The sequence below is a fragment of the Aythya marila genome (genome assembly GCF_965140915.1).
Source record: "Aythya marila genome assembly, chromosome: 1".
Classification (NCBI taxonomy): domain Eukaryota; kingdom Metazoa; phylum Chordata; class Aves; order Anseriformes; family Anatidae; genus Aythya; species Aythya marila.
This window is the reverse complement of record NC_139042.1, coordinates 124121245-124135872: the sequence shown is the minus strand read 5'-3', so window position 1 is coordinate 124135872 and position 14628 is coordinate 124121245. Positions and strand designations below refer to the sequence as shown.

At 44.7% G+C, this 14628-nt stretch overlaps 1 protein-coding gene across 1 annotated transcript; it reads left to right on the top strand.

Annotated features, from left to right (window-relative positions):
• The first annotated feature begins 9551 nt into the window (after positions 1 to 9551).
• On the top strand, positions 9552 to 13112 carry LOC309873888 (cystatin-A-like). The gene is made up of 3 exons (XM_082751677.1): positions 9552 to 10012; positions 10605 to 10706; positions 12883 to 13112. Exons 1-3 carry the CDS (start codon positions 9932 to 9934, stop codon positions 13015 to 13017), a joined length of 318 nt encoding a protein of 105 aa, XP_082607803.1. The 5' UTR covers positions 9552 to 9931; the 3' UTR covers positions 13018 to 13112.
• Positions 13113 to 14628: the final 1516 nt, after the last annotated feature.

Sequence of the window (14628 nt, the reverse complement as noted above, 5' to 3'; positions counted from 1 at the left end):
CTGTGCAGGTTTGGTTTCACAGGTCTCAAAATTGCCCCAGCTCAGCACATTTTCTATTTCCTCCACAAAGCTCAGCACTAGGCTCGGTTGCTACCAACAGCTCAGAGTCACACGCAGCTGTAGCTTGTTGGGGTATCATGGCAATGACTCCCCACGGTGTATGACAAATGGACATCCTGACACAGTATGGAGAGCTGAGAGAGAAGTAATCCCTGAAAGACCTGATTTCAACCCACTCTGCTAATTCTTGATCAAGGTCCAGATCTGAGGGTCCCAGTGGGCAGTACACTAAGCATGAACCAGCAGCGTGCCCTGGTAGTAATGACGGCTAACAGCACAGTGGGCTGCATCAGCAGGAGTCGAGGCAGAAGAGAGAGTAAAGTGATTATGGCCCTTTACTTGGCACTCGTCAGAGCACATTGAGAACTCTTTAAGATCTCCCCGGAGCCTTCTCTTCTCCAGGCTGAACAATCCCAATTCCTTCTGTCTGTCTTCATAGGAGAGGTGCTCCAGCCCCTTGATCATCTTTGTGGCCTAGGACATGGTTGGCTTTCTGGGCTGCAGGTGCACACGTGCTGTCTGTGCGGTGGGATGTTTTGTGATGGGATGTAAGTGGCACTGGTGTAGCTGTGGGCCATGCTAAACGAGTGCAGATAAAATGGTCTCTGTGTCTAGTGACCCCTTTCCATTCTGGGATCTTGCTTAGTCTGTGACTGAATGCTCTTTCAACTTTGCCATCAAGGTAGTCACAACATTACTGGGCCTCTTGATGTCATGTGTATCAAATACTGGAGCCAACAAATACCTGGATTTCATCCCTTTTCTGGTTGAAACTTTGTTTCTGCACGTAAAAGCACTTTAACGAGAAGCTTAGCTGATATCCTTGCTGAGTCTTGATCTCGTGCAGGTAGTCATGTCTTATGACTCACTGTGCAACCATCAGACCGACCCACTTCCTTAGATGTCCCAGTCACTTCTAGGGAGATGGTTTCATTTTTTGTTTGAAAATAACTCATAAATACCTAATCCTAGGGTTTGGATTCTTTTTTTTATTGTTGTTGTTACTGTACCGGTATTTTTACTGACTATAGTTTCTGTTTACTACTTAAAATTGTTTACATCGGACCAGAGTAGAGACACAGTCAAGGTCGTCAATGTTCTGCAAGAGATTGTGAAGTAATTGCCTAAAGTGACTAGGAAGATTAAACTAATATTCACATTTTAAAGACAATGTCCAGCATTGAAGAAGCTTTCAGGGTGGAGTGTAGCTGCATTACCAAAGTGTTCCGTAGGCCTCTAACCTTAGATGTTGTTGCACTAGGGGAAGCTGGTGTGCTGCCTCTAAGAGGAACTGTACGGAGGGTGGAGTGGAGTGGAGTGGAGACATCGCAGCCAGGCTCCGTGTTAAGATGCGAACTCAAAGGTACAAGGGAACTGATAAGCTGCATATTTGCTACCCTGGGCCAATGGCCTGCCATGTTTTTGACAAAATGCTGTCCTTTTGGTGAACTTTGCTCATTATAATATCATTATAACACCAAAACACACCTCCATCCCCAAAGCTACCCACCTCCAAGGTGCGACCACCCCTCACTGAGCATGTACTCTGAATTTCTCAGAGCCTATAACTTTAAACAAAAGCGAGAAAATTTAGCACCAATCATAAGAAAGGTGTGTATGACTAGAGTCACTCAATCTCCACCCAGAAGACAGAAAGTAATATAAATTGGATGAAGAGAGAGGGGATGTTAGGGAAGATAGCATCCTGACTTCTGGGACCAGTTGACGGGCTGAGCGTCTCTTCCCCCCTCCCACAATTGGGACACCTTTGGGTGAGATTTGAACACTTGGTTATAGTGGGCGTCTCTGCAGAAACATAGAAATCTCTGTAGGGTCTTTGTACCTTTTTAACGCATGAATTGCCAGGCTGTGTATTTCATGCATGTTAGCTTGCTTTTGCAGACAGTAAATCATCGCTGGCAATCCAAAGAACCTGTGTACCTCTTGCTGTAATAAATTTCACTGAATTGCATTGTTCCTAGCTGTGACAGTTCTCACTGAATGTGACTGTTAAGGATGTGTTACATTGTTGGTGAATCCATGACCATGATAGTTCAGTACTAAATCTGTGAGTGTGATAGTTTGGTACCCTGAATCTGTCCGGGCCCATAATGGGTAATTGTCTACACGTGTTAACGCGACAGAGCTGTAATGAGCATGGCTGTTCTTTTCAAAGCAACGTTCCAAATGCTGTTTAATTCCATCCAGAGCTTAATGGAGAGAGGTTTAGACTTCCTTAGATAGCCCGTTGCCACTGATGAACAAATCGGTGAGTTGTCAGCATTTCAAAGCGACTTCATGAGCTGTGTGTGCAAGAGAGCACTGCATCCTGGTGTTAGATGTATCACTGCATTTTGAGACAGCCATTAATACATCTGTTGAAAGACAACGGGCTAATATTCATGTGTAAACTTCAGTGCCAGCTGAACAGTTAAGGTTGGCTTCCCTTCCCATCTGCACAACTCTGCGTTCTGGGGGAAGAAAAAGGTTCTTGTGCTTTGAAGACAAAACCCAACAAACCCAGAAATATGGAGTCCAATGAATGACTTCCACACAATATTAATATCTTTAGTTTCACATCTACAGTCTTCCTGAGATTATAACCTAACTCTTCTGGTCTTTGTACTCAGTGCATTTCTTAGTAATCAGAAGCAAGCGTTCTCCAGAGGGGTTGTGTTGCTTTGGGAACCGAATCAGAATACCTTCCAAGGGCATTAGTGAGATCTGCATCCTGGTGAGTGGAGAAATTTCTAAACTGGCTTTGTTTAGCCCAGGTGCTGTGCTGTTATTGGATGTACTCTGTGACTTGTGGCCTCAGCGTGGTGAGCTGGCTCTCCCAGTTAGCTAGCTCATCTGTGTTGCTATGTAAATGAGACACGTGGTAGGAATGTGGCAGAAGACGATCAGTGCTTGAGTGAATCAGCAATGTCTTGTACAGATGAAAGAGGTTGAACTCATTGGCTTGAATTGTCATTCCCTCCATGAACGGGGCTGTGAGGATCTCCTCATGTGGTGTGGTGAACTGAGAGACAATGGAAAAGTTCCAACACCCGCCACTCCCTTTATTCCCAAGAACTGTGAATGTTTTTCACTTTGTTCAGGAAGTGGTATTAGGACAGCAGTTTTTCCTCATATGGCTTTCATCCGGTTACATAACACTGCTGCTCAAGCTTGGGGCATTCTGCAACATCCTGGTTTGTAACATGCTCTTATCTTGATCTGTATACCATTGAATTTAGACCCCAGTCAGCCCTAGTTCCTCCATCTCAAGTTCTATGTACCAAGAACAGTCTTGCAGTTAGATATGAAGCACGTTTTCAGTCTGTTGCATCACTCTTTATCTGTGAGGAAGTCAATAAGCAGGAAATTGGCCCTGGAGTTTCAAGAAAAACATGAATGTTCCTGCATATAAAATCTGTCTTGATTGTCTGAGTGCTGGGAAATGCTGAGTGAGGCTTTGCTGCATTTCCTGAATGTATGGACTGGTCACCTGCATGTGGGTGAAGAGGCAAGAGGCTTCTAGTTTGAGCCCTAACCAACTGTCTTAGGGTATGGATGGCTGGAGACGGTCATTTACCTTTCTTGCTTTCATGGAGCCATTATACACATAAGATTTTAAGGTGCTCCTTACATTTACTACTATTATTATTAGTGCTTTATATGGCTTTTTGCTCCTGTTTTCACCATTTCTCTCCTCATCTAGTTCTGATTAAGATTACACCCCTCTCTTTACAGAGCTTGAAACCAAGGTAACCCTTATGCATTTCTTGCTGTTGTTGCTTGTAACTCTACCTTGTTCGCTTTGTGCTTTGAATGACTCTTTGTGCATGGATCCCACTGTAAAGAGGGCTTTGTCTTCTGTACGTGATTTACCTGATGACTTCTTTCCTGCTGTAAAAGTATTATTGCAGCAATCAGAAACTGCTCCCGAGCCTTATTAGTCTAATGCAAGTTTGAATGCTCAATGTTATTACAGCCACCAACTTTGCAGATTTGATGCAAGATTTTTACCAAACCACCATCCCCTTACAAAAGGCTTCTGCCAAGTCACAGGACTTAGCACCTGCTAGCACAGACATTGCCCCAGAAGAAGCATTGGCTTGTTAACAGGATTATACAAAATACCTGGGTGCAACTTTAATCTAACTGGAAAATACCTGTCTTTACAAAAACTAGTATTGCTCAAGAGGCACAACAGGAATTTCCTTTGAGAAACTGGAAATATTTATTCCCAGTTAAATTTGGCCCAAAGGTATTTCCTATTTTCCAGTGCAAGCTGGGGTAAAGGTAAATAAGTATCCAGGTTTTGAAATCTCCCATGAATCTCTGCGTGCGTAAACTTGAATGAAACTTGATGTGCGTAAAATTGTTCCGGCTGGGATCTTGTACAAACAGGAGTCAAAGCACCAAGTCTCTTTTTGCGGTACGGCTTACTTGTGGGAGCAGCAAGACCTTGTTTCCAAACAGATCCAAAGAGGACATGGACCACACAAGCCGACGTCAGGATGCCAGGCAAAAGGAGCGGAATCATTAATCAGAAAAACTTGGAACTGTTTAAGGGGGTTAAAACACTGGTTAAAATTGGTTAAAACATGGTATCAAGTTGTCACTGCTAAATGTAACTTCTCTTTTTCTCATCCTTACAAAGTAGCTGTGTAGAAAGGCACTACAGCGACCTGCAGGCTGGCACTCTGTCCTTGTAATAAGATACCAATTCCAAGATTAGCCATGGATGCTACATCCCAAAAGGGGGCCATTTCCTGTATCAGCGGTGGGTGGTCAACATCCCAATTTAGCAAGGAAAGGGCAATTCACAGAATCACAGAATCACAGAATATCCCGAGCTGGGTGGGACCCACAAGAATCATGGAATCCAACTCCTGGCACCACACAGCTCTACCCCAAAATTCAGACCGTATGACTAAGAGCACAATCCAAGTGCTTCTCAAACTCTGACTGGCTTGCTGCCATGACTGTGTCCCTGGGGAGCCTGTTCCAGTATGCGACCACCCTGTCCGTGAAGAACCTCTTCCTGATGTCGAGCCTAAACCTCCCCTGGTGCAGCTGGACACCATTCCCTCGGGTCCTATTGCTGGTCACTAAAGAGAAGAGATCAGCGCCTGCCCCTCTGCTCCCCCTCATGAGGAAGCTGTAGGCTGCGATGAATTCTCCCCTCATTTGTTAAGGGTTAAACTGAAGGGCATACCTTGTGATTCCAGCTTTGCTTACCATAGACATTTTTCTACTCTGACGTGGCATGTTAGTGTGTATGCAAAGAACATTCTTACGAATACAAGGATGTACTATGTTTCATCACAATGTAATCCTACCCATGACAGGCTTATTCTCAGGAAACCCCTTGATTAGTCCTCTGTGCATTAAACACTTTTCCTGAAGCCTTTAAAGTTGCCAGCCAGGAGATATTCTGATTAAGATGAGAGTAGTGATTGGTTCTATATGTTAATAGTCATAGGATTCCATGGTACATAGAGGTATATATATACAAGGTGTGGAGGAATGGTTAAGTGAAATAGGACATGTGGATGTTGGGCAGTTAGGAGGAAATCGGCTAGTGAAGTACCGTAGTGTCGTGGTTTAACCCGGCTGGCAGCTAAATACCATGCAGCCGTTCGCTCACCCTCCCCCCTCCCTCTCTGGGACGGGGGAGAGAAATGGAAAGTGAAGCCCGTGAGTTGAGATAAAGACAGTTTAATAAGACAGGTAAATAATAATAACAAAATAATAATAACAATAATAATAATAATAATAATACAATGGTGATTATAGGAAAATAATAATAATATGTACAAACAAGTGATGCACAATGCAATTGCTCACCACCCGCTGACCGATGCCCAGCCTAACCCCAAGCAGTCCGGCCCCCTCCCCCCGGCTAGCCACCCCTATATATTGTTTAGCATGACGTCAGATGGTATGGAATACCCCTTTGGCTAGTTTGGGTCACCTGTCCTGGGTCTGTCCCCTCCCAGCTCTTACTGCACCCCCAGCCTGCCTGTTGGCAGGACAGAGCAAAAGGCTGAGATGTCCTTGGCTTGGTATGAGCACTGCTCTGCAACAACTAAAACTTCGGGGTGTTATCAGCACTCTTCTCATCCTAAGCCAAAACACAGCATTCCACCAGCTACTAGGAAGAAAATTAATTCTGTTCTAACTGAAACCAGGACATGTATCCACCCCTTATTCCATACCATTTATGTCATGCTCAGGTTACCCTCTTTTCCATACATTCTAATTAGTCACCTACAGTAGTCATAGTAGTGATAACATACAGTATTATATAGTAATTAACATGGTACAATTCAGTTCATGGGCTATTCTCACCCAGTATTAAATCTCCTTGAGGTACACACCGGACCTCTCCGTCCTTTTGCATCACCCACCAAGTGTATCCAGGTCCCTGAGCGAAAACAATTCCACGAATAGGTTTGCCTTTTCCTGAGGCAGGAGTAGCCCAGACTGTTTTACCCAGCATATTTCTTACATGCACTACAGGAACTTTATCCCCATCTACAGTACGTAACAGGTTTGATTGGGCAGGTCCAGCTCGGTTGGCAGATCCCCTAGTATTGACTAACCAGGTGGCCTTTGCCAAATGCGTATCCCAATTTTTGAATGTTCCAGCGCCCATTGCTTTCAGTGTAGTCTTTAACAGTCCGTTGTATCGTTCAACTTTCCCGGAGGCTGGTGCATGATAGGGGATGTGATACACCCACTCAATACCATGTTCTTTGGCCCAAGTGTCTATAAGGTTGTTTCGGAAATGAGTTCCATTGTCTGACTCTATTCTTTCTGGGGTACAATGTCGCCATAGGACTTGCTTTTCAAGGCCCAGGATAGTGTTCCGGGCAGTGGCATGAGCCACAGGATATGTTTCCAGCCATCCGGTGGTTGCTTCCACCATTGTAAGTACGTGGCGCTTGCCATTGCGAGTTTGAGGGAGTGTGATGTAATCGATCTGCCAGGCCTCTCCATATTTATATTTCAGCCATCGTCCTCCATACCAAAGAGGCTTTGACCGTTTGGCTTGCTTGATTGCAGCACATGTTTCACAGTCATGAATAATCTGTGCTATAGCGTCCATGGTCAGGTCCACCCCTCGATCACGAGCCCATCTGTATGTTGCATCTCTACCTTGATGGCCTGAGGTGTCATGGGCCCATCGGGCTATAAATAATTCACCTTTATGCTGCCAATCCAGGTCCACCTGAGCTACTTCAATCTTAGCAGCCTGATCCACCTGCTGGTTGTTTTGATGTTCTTCAGTAGCCTGATTCTTGGGCACATGAGCATCTACGTGACGTACTTTCACAGCCAGGTTCTCTACCCGAGCAGCAATGTCTTGCCACAAAGCAGCAGCCCAGATGGGTTTGCCCCTACGCTGCCAGTTGTTTTGCTTCCATTGCTGTAACCATCCCCACAGGGCATTTGCTACCATCCATGAATCGGTGTAGAGATAGAGAACTGGCCATTTTTCTCGTTCAGCAATGTCTAAAGCCAGCTGAATGGCTTTCACTTCTGCAAACTGACTCGATTCACCTTCTCCCTCAGCAGCTTCTGCAACTCGTCGTGTAGGGCTCCATACAGCAGCCTTCCATCTCCGATGCTTCCCCACAATACGACAGGACCCATCAGTGAACAGGGCATATTTCTTTTCATTCTCTGGTAACTGGTTGTACAGTGGGGCTTCTTCAGCACGACCCATCTCCTCCTTGGATGATATCCCAAAGTATTTGCCTTCTGGCCAGTCCATAATCACTTCCAATATTCCTGGGCGACTGGGGTTTCCTATTCGAGCCTGCTGAGTAATCAGTGCAACCCACTTGCTCCATGTAGCATCAGTTGCATGATGCGTAGAAGAGACCCTTCCCTTGAACATCCAGCCTAGTACCGGCAATCGGGGTGCTAGGAGGAGCTGTGCTTCAGTACCGACCACCTCCAAAGCAGATCGAACTCCTTCATATGCTGCCAGTATCTCCTTTTCAGTTGGAGTATAGCGGGCCTCAGATCCTCTGTATCCCCGACTCCAAAACCCCAGGGGCCGACCTCGAGTTTCCCCAGGTTCTTTCTGCCAGAGGCTCCAGGTGGGGCCGTTCTCCCCGGCTGCAGTGTAGAGCACATTCTTTACATCTGGTCCTGTTCAAACTGGCCCAAGGGCTACTGCATGGACTATTTCCTGCTTGATTTGTTCAAACGCTTGTCATTGTTCAGGGCCCCATTCAAACTCATTCTTCTTACGGGTTACTTGGTAGAGCGGGTTTACAATCAGACTGTAATTTGGGATGTGCATTCTCCAAAACCCCACAACACCTAGGAAAGTCTGTGTTTCTTTTTTGTTAGTTGGTGGAGACATAGCTGTTATTTTGTTGATCACATCCATTGGGATTTGACGACGTCCATCTTGCCATTTTATTCCTAAAAACTGGATCTCTCGTGCAGGTCCTTTGACTTTATTTTGTTTTATGGCAAAACCGGCTTTCAGAAGGATTTGGACTATTTTCTTCCCTTTCTCAAAAACTTCCTCTGCTACTGCTCGTTTCTCTGACCTTGTTACAGGGTCTGCCACAGAGGTTGGAATACCCTCTGCAGGGTCAACTTGCACTGCTACAGCTCGTTTCTCTGACCCCGTTACAGGGTCTGCCACAGGGGTTGGAATACCCTCTGCAGGGTCAACTTGCACTGCTACAGCTCTTTTCTCTGACCCAGCCACAGGAGCTGGAGCGGCTGCAGGAGCTGGAGCAGCTGCAGGAACCGGAGCTGGAGTGGCTGCAGGAGCTGGGACTGGAGTAGCAGCAGGAGCTGGAACTGGAGTGGCTGCAGGAGCTGGGACTGAAGTGGCTGCAGGAGCTGGGACTGGAGTGGCTGCAGGAGCTGGGACTGGAGTGGCTGCAGGAGCTGGGACTGGAGCGGCTGCAGGAGCTGGGACTGGAGCGGCTGCAGAGTCCACCGTAGGGGTCACAGTGGCCGTTGGATCTGTCACAGGGCTTGGATTGGCCGCAGGGTCTGTCACTAAGTTGATAGCAGTATCAATGGCAGCTCGATAGGCATGAGCCAGGCCCCAGCATGTTACAATGATTTGTGTTACTTTGGAACTGCCAGAATCATGACACCTTTTTCTCAAGCATTCTGCCAGTTTTTGAGGATTTTGCAGTTGTTCAGGGGTGAATTTCCAAAACACTGGGGGTGCCAACTGCTCTAGATGCCTGCCCATATCCTCCCATACTCCCTGCCACCCACAACTATACTGCCTCCGGGCAGATCTCCGGATGAGCTTCCTAAGTAGTTGTTTAACTTTAAGCAGAACCTGAAGTGCATTCAGGAGGCAGAACAACAAGACTATGCTGGTCTGAGTATCCCAAGGATATTCAATATCTTGGAGAGCTATTGTAGCAAGCTCAGAGGATAAGAGGGTGGTGAAGGAGGAAGGCATAGTGATCCAGGAGGATACAGGGGTGGTGAAAATTAATTCTATTCTAACTGAAACCAGGACACGTACTCAACTCACATGAGTCTGGCACGTACGCAGCTGGCTGAGAGCCAATCAGGCTCAAGGACACGATGCCCTTGAGCGATGGGGTAAGTCCCTAAGGCGGGACGGTGGCTAAAAGAAGGAGGAACTAACTGAAAAGAGTGGGAAATGTTACCCAATCCTGAGCTTAGTTTTTGCAATATGTATGAGTTGATTACGTTCAAACTAGATAAAAGGCGACTGAGCTATCCATTAAAGTTGAAGTTCATTGTTCACTCATATTGAGCGTCTGTGTCTTCCTTCTGTCGACAACAACAAGGTGCCTGGTGACTCTTCTCAGACTACTCTAGACTTCCCTCCTCAGAACCACCCATCATTTCGGAGATGTTACCTGCCACAATGGTGCTTGGGGGCTTATCTGAAACTAAGCCTGCTACTCCAGAAGTCCAGCATATTGTTGACCAGGTGAGTTGCAACCTATCTAAAGATGAAGTCTGTGTGAAGGGTGAATGTTGTGCGAAGGCTGGGAGACCAGGTGGTGATACTGAGTGTTGAAAGTGAAGAAAATGCCCTTGCCAGGAAGTATTTTTCTCAGCGTTCTGCGTGAGGCACTGTGCAAGTAAGACAAACCCAAATCACTTCTGTGTTTCATCCTTGTCCATCGGCAGGCATAGTACTGGCTACCTTCACTTAATCTTTGAATACAATCAAAAGACCAACTCTACTGTTCTCGCACTGTGGTTGCTATATATGAAAGGAGAAGATTGTACCTGATAAGTACCAATATGCAGCTTTTAGGAAAAAAAATATTTATGAAGCCTAATTCTAACGTGATGTTAAAGAATGCTGGAGGCAACACTTGAAATAGGAAAGAATGCTGGAGATGTGGTTGTAAATTGAATTACTTTGATGGTTCTGGGTTTATTTTCTTGCAGGTACGTGTATAGAAATATGTAAATTGGAGTGGTAGAAGGGAAGGAAAAGCCTAAATATGAACCTGCCAACAGTTTTTTTTTTTTTTTTTTTTTTCTTTTTCTTTTTCTTTTTCTTTTTACAGGTGAAGCCAGAGTTTGAAAGAAGGGAAAAGAGAACATTTGATATCTTTCAAGCCATAGTATATAGGGATCAGTTGGTTGCTGGAACAAACTACTTCATTAAGGTTTGTATGTTTTTTAAGAGGGATTATTTTGTAGTCAAACAACATAGGTGACTTGCATAGTGGTTTATAGCAAGAAAGGGAAGCAAATGTAGACAAGCTGATGGGACCAACAAGAATAAACACTATCTCTAGCTGCTTATAAAATTCCTCTGTCACTACTCTAGAATAGAAGTATAAAAACGTAAACAACTTTCACTGTGCTTGTTGAGATGTGAATGATAAGTTTTGTAAGATCATCTCACTTGAAGAGAGTGGATAGCCTTCTCAGCTCAAATTATCTAAACTAGCCGGAACTGTGCTCTCCTGTTTCCTTTCAAGGCAAAGCAGCAGATTTCATATTCCCTCTTGTGTCCTCCAGTAGTGTTTATGATGATTACTTTGAAGCCAGCCTGAGCATTTGATGGAGAGTTAGTCCATTTTTTAATTTAATGCGAGCATCCCAGATTCTTCTGACTGGTTTTGTATGCAAGCACGTGTGCTGATCCTTTGGTTCTGTGTCATCTGCTGCAGAGGTACAGCCTGCCTGTTCTTTCTTTAGTTAAAACAAACAAAGAAACACAGCACAAACCCTACATGTGACTGCTCTAATATAACCTCACGTATGAGTGGATATAAGCCTGGGTAGGATGCGCTCTCTTGACAAGAGTCAGAGTTTGTTTTTTATGGAAGAGAACTGGCAGATAGGGTTTGGGGAACAGTGATTCTGCAGAGACGTAAAGAGCATTTGCTCTCAGATGCCCGTATTTAGTTGATCCCAGGAAGGACAGATAGTGCCAAACCTCCTTTCCTGAGCCCTTCCTTAACATAACTGTTACCAGTTATTTCTACATTCTGTGGGTACAAGGGAATAATACTGACAGGCCACCTACTTGTATGGCCAGTTTGAGTCTTACTTAAACAAATGATGTTTATCCTTCCCCTGCTCCTGTGAGATGTGCCTTCATTTTGTGGTCGATTTGGTGAGCAATGAAGAGTAACGACTCATAGGAAGGCTGCGGTAGAGCCAGAAGTCACGCCCAGTTAGATTTCTTCCCTTAGTGCTTATTGCTGACCTAGGCAACCACATGTGTAAAGTACTTGCGTGCTGTCCATGGTAAGCCTACCAAGTACTGAGTAGCCTACCTACTACTGAGGAGCCTGACCAAGCTACTCAGAAGTTAAGACTGATACGTAATCAAACTTAAAAAACGCATTTATAGCACTGGTGACTGGTGCTGTCTTGCCCAGTTTTGCAAGTGACCGGAAACACTTCTTCAATTTAGCGTTAACTGGAGTGAGCTCTTTTATACTTGGATATTTTCCACATCACTAATATTTTACCAACAAATTTACAGCTGAGATGTAATGCAGACAACGACAAACATAGTGCAACACTGCAGTCACCAGAAGGCATGTAAAGACCTCTTAAGAGCCTAAGGCATTAAACCTTCCTTTTATACCATAGACCTCACACACTAAGAGTTGAGCACCTGTTGTATTTGGCTCTGTATGCAGGAAATTCTGTGCAACTGTGTAGGAAATCTTTGTGAGGGCTTTGTGGAGCGGAAGGCAAGTTTATTTTAAAAATTATTTCAGCCGCTCATGCTCATCCGTGCAAGCACAAAGACATGTCATGTTGTCTGTCCAGGCAGCAGTGTGTTTGCAGTAAGAAAGACAAGGGATCTTGGCTTTCAAGTTGTCATGGCATCTCTGGGGTTGTTCTTAAGACCATGTGAAGGTTTTGGATAGATCTCTTTGTATCGTCTAGGAGCTGATATGGTGTCTGCATCTTGTCCCTCCTCTGAGCCATTAGGACTTAGGCTTTTGTCTCCTGCTCTAAATGTCCCGAGAAGTTTGAAGCTGATGGACAAGGATCTCAAAAAGCTAAATGGAATGCCATCAAAAACTTTCTCCTTTTGTTTCTTCTGGTGCTTCTACCCCTAAGAAGTCCTGATTTTCCATTAACATCTGTCTGATGTTCTTTATGTGTTTTATTACAATCTGTGATACGTAGAGACAGAGGTCTCCATGTATTTCCTGCCACGTGTTACCATCCAGAGTTGGGCTAAGAGTCACTGAAGTAGAAGTGAAGATATGCCTAAACTTAAGCTTCTGAGAGAAGATATCCCTCCAAGTATGTAAGAGCACCTTTTAGTTTCAGACATTATCCTTATTCTCCTACTGTTCTGGTTTCTAGGTCCAAATTTCTGACTCTTATACTGGCTACGCCCACTTAATGGTGTTCCAAGCCCTTCCCGATGAGAAAAAAGATCCCATCCTTATCAGATATGAGATTCCCAAAACCAGAGATGACCCTGTGACCCCCTTCTGAGCGATGGTGGGGAATGTTTCCCGACTTCTGCAAGTTGCACGGGGATTCTGCCTGTGTCAGTAAATGCATGAGAATAAAATAAGTTTTGAAAGCTGTGTTCATCTCCTGCTTGTTGTGTCTGAGTCTGTCGCCTGTCTAAAGCTCGAGAGGGCTCTGAAATACTAGTCAGAGCTGTTTCTGCCACCTAAGATGCTGTAGCTCTAAGACAGAGTACACTCCTGTTATCTCTTCTTTCCTAGTACTGTCAGTGTTTTTAGGTGTAACAGGCTACCTATTTCCTGGGTTTGCTCTTAGTGCATTAAACACAAGGCTGCTCTTCAGAAAGAGTGAGAGAAATTTCTAGGGGAGGAATTGAGGAGCCAAACGGTGTGCCCCTCTGTAAGGGCAGCTTGACTGGTTAGGGTTGGGTAAGGAAAGGCATGGCCTGCTCAAAGTAGCAGGAAGAGGGACCTCCTGCTGCAGCAGGAAGAGCTCAGTCCCAGCACCCAGGCCCTGGAGCAAAGCGTGACCATCATGATTACAGAGCATGGTTTACTGGAGATGCATGCAGCTCATTCGTTTTTTGTAGAATCAGAAACCTGCAATGAGATCAATTTTCAGTTAAGCTCTGAGGGAACAAAGGAAGAAAGCAACCCCAAACCATGACAACCATATTTTTATGTTACCAGCTGCTTCAGTAGGTACTCTTGAATTACACCCAGTGCAATCCAAGCCAATGAGTTTGGGCTCAGATGTGAGACACAAAATGTTTCAATGGGTCTCATGCCATGCCTTGCTTGTGTTCATATTTGGTGCTGTACTGAATAGGCATGCATTAAGTCGAGCATTATCAGTGCTAGCTGACCTCTCTCACAATACCATTTGGCAATATGTTTAGCTTTTTTGAACCATATAAAATACTTCAGGATGGAGAGTTTACCAGCAACAAAAAATACCATCTCCAGAAGCACCTTATTTTAGCAAAACAAGCAGTGCATAACAGCCCTGACGTATTCCACCAATGTTCTACATTGGGAGTGTGGGAGGAGTCTTTGGGCTGATGTGAGCAAAAGAATATATGCAAAAAAGTAGTCTGAGCTCCCTGAAGCTCCCCTTAATAGTTAGGAAGCAGATCATGCTCTAAACCATTCTGGTTACATGCTCACAGAGCATTCCTGCCACAAGAGGCATAATAATGTGCATGTGTAGTTTCTTCAGTGTGGAAGCAAGAATCTGCCCTGGTGTCATACACAAGTGGGCTGTTTCTTCTCAGTTCAGGATGCAGCACCACCTCTCCCAAAGTAAACTATCAAAATTTCCAACACACACACACACACACACCTGACCTCCAACCCCCATCCTCCCTCCCCAAAGCCTTTCTTGTTGCCTCACCCAATTAAAACAAAGTATTTCTAAGTAAAAGAAATATTCATGTAAACATAGGTATGGTGCTTAGTGACACGGTTTTACTATAGAATTGGCAGTGTTAGTTTAAGGGTTGGACCAGATGATCTTAGAGGTCTTTTTCAACTGAAAAGATTCTTATTTAGTCATTTGGAATGTGAAACAGGCTCATGGAAAAAAAAAAAACTGAGCAAGATAGCAACTATTATTGAAAAAGCAGTAAAGAAG

Bases quoted from the DNA above. Each gene is read 5' to 3' on its own strand.
- LOC309873888 (XM_082751677.1), top strand. From the start codon at position 9,932: ATGTTACCTGCCACAATGGTGCTTGGGGGCTTATCTGAAACTAAGCCT. The intron at 10,013-10,604 runs GTGAGTTGCAAC...TTCTTTTTACAG, and splicing joins TCCAGCATATTGTTGACCAG to GTGAAGCCAGAGTTTGAAAG. The intron at 10,707-12,882 runs GTTTGTATGTTT...TCTGGTTTCTAG, and splicing joins GAACAAACTACTTCATTAAG to GTCCAAATTTCTGACTCTTA.